Source organism: Penaeus monodon, chromosome 2 (genome assembly GCF_015228065.2).
Source record: "Penaeus monodon isolate SGIC_2016 chromosome 2, NSTDA_Pmon_1, whole genome shotgun sequence".
Taxonomy (NCBI): domain Eukaryota; kingdom Metazoa; phylum Arthropoda; class Malacostraca; order Decapoda; family Penaeidae; genus Penaeus; species Penaeus monodon.
The window spans coordinates 61,488,688-61,492,593 of NC_051387.1; the positions used below are offsets into that span (position 1 = coordinate 61,488,688).

At 28.4% G+C, this 3,906-nt stretch overlaps 1 protein-coding gene across 1 annotated transcript in view; it reads left to right on the plus strand.

The window, feature by feature from the left end:
- Positions 1-3,808, plus strand: part of LOC119579443 (signal peptidase complex subunit 3-like) — a 21,149-nt gene extending 17,341 nt beyond the window's left edge. Inside the window, exons 2-4 of the mRNA XM_037927252.1 lie at positions 2,622-2,924; positions 3,312-3,392; positions 3,632-3,808. Of these exons, the coding sequence (XP_037783180.1) occupies positions 2,622-2,924; positions 3,312-3,392; positions 3,632-3,808 (561 nt within the window). The remainder of the gene's footprint in view (positions 1-2,621; positions 2,925-3,311; positions 3,393-3,631) is intronic.
- The last annotated feature ends 98 nt before the right edge of the window (positions 3,809-3,906 follow it).

The window sequence follows — 3,906 nt, forward strand, 5'->3', positions numbered from 1 at the left end:
AAAAAAAAAACCCCGCCCCTCATTTTTTTTTTCCCCCCCCCAAAAAAAAAAAAAAAAAAAAAGGGTTTTAAAATTTTAAAAACCCCCCCAAAAAAAAAAAAAAAGGGTTTTAAAAAAAAATTTTTAAAAATTTTAAAAAAAATTTTTTTTTAAAAAAAAATGGGAAAAATTTTTTTAAATTTTAAAAAAAGGGGGGGGTTTTTTTCCCCAATTTTGGGGGGGCCCCCCAAAAAAACCCCCCAAAAAGGGGAAATTTTAAAAACCCAAGAAAAATTAACTTTTTTTTAAACCCCCAAAAAATTTTTTTTTTTTTTAATGGGGAAAAAAAAAAAATTTTTTTTAAAAAATTTTTTTTTTTTGGAAAAAAACAACCCCTTTAAAAAAACTTGGGGGCCCCCCCCTTTTTTTTTTCCCCCCCCCCCCCCAAGGGGGGGGTTTTTGTTGGGGGGGAAAAATTTTTTTTTTTTTTTTTTTTTAATTTTTTTTTTTTTTTTTTTTTTTTAATTTTTGAAAATTTTTTGGTTTTTTTTTTTTTTTTTTTTAAAAAGGAAAAATTTTTTTAAAAATTTTTTTTTTTTTTTTGGGCCCTTTTTCCCCCTTTACCCCTTTTTTTTTTTAAAAAAAATTTAAAAAACCCCAAACCCTTTAAAAAAAAAAATTTGGGGGGTTTTTTAAAACCCCCTTTTAAAAAATTTTTTTTCTTTTTTTCCCCTTTTTTTAAAATTTTGGATTTTTTTTTTTTTGCCAAATTTTATTTCCCTTTTTTAAAAAATTTTTTAAATTTTTTTTTTTTCAAAATTTAAAATTTTTAAAAAATTTTAAAAAATTTTTAAAAAGGGGGGTTTTTTTTTTTCTTTAAAAAATTTTTTAAAAATTTTAAAATTTCTTTTTTAAAAAATTTTGGGAAAAAATTTAAACCTTTTTTTTAAACCCCCTTTTAAAAAAAATTTTTCCCCCTTTAGGGAAAAAGGGGGGCCCCCCGGGGGGGGTTTTTTTTCCCCCCAAATTTTTCCCGGGGGGTTCCTTTTTCCCCTTTAAATTTTAAAAAAGGGGGGGGGAAAAGGTTTTGGGGAAAAAATTTTGGGTTTTTTTAAATTTTTAAAAAACCAAAAAGGAATTTTTGGGGGTTTTTTGGTTTTTTAAATTTTTTTTTAAAAAAGGGGGTTTTTCTTGGAAAATTTTTTTGGGTTTTAAAAAAAATGGGTTTTTTAAAATTTTTTAAAAATTTGGGAAAAAATTTTTTTTTTTAAAAAATTTTTTTTAAAATTGGGTTAAAAAAAATTTTTTTTTTTTTTTTAATTTTTTCCAAAAAAGGTTTAAGGGAAAAATTTTTTTTTAAATTTTTTTCCCCTTTTTTTTTGGTTTAATTTTAAATTTTTAAAAAAAACCCAAAAAAATTTTAAAAAAAAAAGGGGAAAAAAATTTTTTTTTTTTTTTAAAAAAAAAAAAAATTTAAAAAATTTTTTTTTTTTAACCCTTTTTAAAAAAAATTTTTGGGGGGAAAAAATTTTTTTTTTTAAAAAAAAGGCCCCCCGGGGGGGGTTTTTTAAATTTTAAATTTTTTGGAAAACCCCCAAAAAACCCCCCTTTTTTTTTTTTAAAAATTTTTTAACCCAAAGGGGAAAAAGGGGAATTTCCTTTTTTAAAAAGGGGGCCCCGGAAAAAAACCTTTTTTAAAAAAAATTAAAAAAAAAATTAAATTTAAAAAGGGTTTTTAAATTTTTTTTTAAAAAAAAAAAAAAAAAATTTAAAATTTTTTTGGGGGGAAAAAATTTTTTTGGGAAAAAAAAGGGGAATTTTTTTAAAAAAAAAAAAAAAAAAAAAAAATTTTTTTTTGGGGGGAAAATTTTTTAAGGGGGGGAAAAATTTTTTTTAAAAGGGGAAAAAAAATTGGGGGGGGGCCCGAAAAAAAAAAAAGGGGAAAAAAGGGGGCCAAAAAAAAAATTTTTTTCCCCGGGGGTTTTTTTTTTTTTTTTTTTTTTTAAAAAAAAAAATAATTTTTGTTTTAAAAAAAAATTTTGGGGGGTTTTTTACTCTTTGCAAAATCCCAACGGTTTAGGTCATGAATGTACAGCTGTTTTGTAGTTGAACCCATTATAGTCCTGATAAGATTTGTGGTGGGTTGAGATACCATGTGAAAGGGCCCAAACTTTAATGGCCAACCCCACCCCTTTAGAGGTGCTTGTTTTCCTTGAAATAGTTTTGTCATTTGTTTGACATCAAAAAAAGGCCCCCCCAACTGAAGACACAGTTTCCCTTTTTTTAATAATTGGTCATGGTCAGCTAGGGAAAGACCCTGTGCCCTAAATTCTGTAGTAAAAAATTGGGAAATAATAGGGGCTAGAATGTCTAAAGTACGATGAACTTGTGTAATTCAACAATAAGAAGACAAGTCTGATAAGGTTTCACTGTTGTTGTATTGGGTGTTGAAGTGGGCTTTAAAATGTGAATGTATGAAAGGTAATTTTATGCTCAGTAGAACAAAAACAAGGTGAGAAAAGAAAATTCCTAGGTAGAGTAAGAAATGGCTTTAAGACATACTATGGGAAAGGAATTAGGTTTTTTTTTGGGAAATGCTGAAAGATTTTGTAAGTGGGGAAGAGAGCTGCCTCTGCTATTAGGGACAAAACAGTAAGATTAGAAAGGGTGAAAAACAAGAAAGCAAAGAGACAGAAGAGGGGAACAGTGAATGGCAGTTATTAATTTTCTTTCTTCTCTTCTTTCAGCATGAGATTATCATAATTTTTTCTTTTATAAATAGGAAAAATGTGCCAGAGTATGCAGTGTCACGAGAGAAAAACGACTTGGGAGCCCTGCGCTTTGACTTGAACACAGATCTGACACCTTTGTTTAACTGGAACACAAAGCAGCTCTTTCTCTACCTCACTGCAGAGTATCAGACTCAGAATAACAAAGTGAATCAGGTCAGTTTGGTATCTTGAAACTTAACACATAAATATTTGTAAAAATCTGAATACAGGATGTCAGGTTAGTCAGTACATACTTATAGGCAATTCATTGCAACAAAACTAAAAAAAAATGAGTAGTGTGTTTTGAATTCCATGCTAGAATTCTTCATCAAAAAGTGTTTGGCTTTGTATGATGTTTTCCAAGTGGATTCAATTTTTCATTGTATTACTTTTCTTACGTTGGGGTTTATTCTTTTGTACTTGTCTCTTTGTTTTCATTTTGTCAGCTTTTAAAAACAGAAAGGATAATTTTAAAAGAAAGATTTATTTATTATTTTTATGGTGTATATAGGGAAATTGTAAAAATTTTACCATATTTTGTGTAATGTTCATGGTTTGCAGGTGGTGTTTTGGGGCAAGATTTTCCAGCGAGGGGGAAACTTCGTGGCAACTCAAAAACCACCTCAATATTATTTCTGGGATGTGGAAGGTCTCCCGTGATAGCGTTCATTTTCTGTATAGATATTCTGGAATTTTGTAATATGGACAAATTTGCTGAACTGTGATCTAGTTTGTGGAATAGTTTATTTTTTATCTATTTCCCAAAATGTTTCCTTTGTAATTCATGAAGTAAAAAATAGTCCTAAACTTTAAATTTCTAGAAACTTGCATGTTTCATAACTATTAAACTAATCAGTAGACACAACACCATTATGTTCTAGACTTTTCATATAGAGAGAAGAAGTAATTATTTTCAATTATTTTTTATTCACAGTGGGCACAAGAATGTAAGCTTGTACCTGTCCTGGAACATCATTCCCATTGCGGGTACTTTGCCCACCTGGAGCGGCACTGGAGCCTATAAGCTGGCTTTTCCCCAAATCACACAAGGGCCCTAGTTTCTTTTTTTTTAAGGGAATTTTTTGTTTTTGTTTAAAAGTAATGTTTTTTTTAAAAGAAAATTCAAAAAACCCTTTTTTTTTTTTTGGGGGAAAAA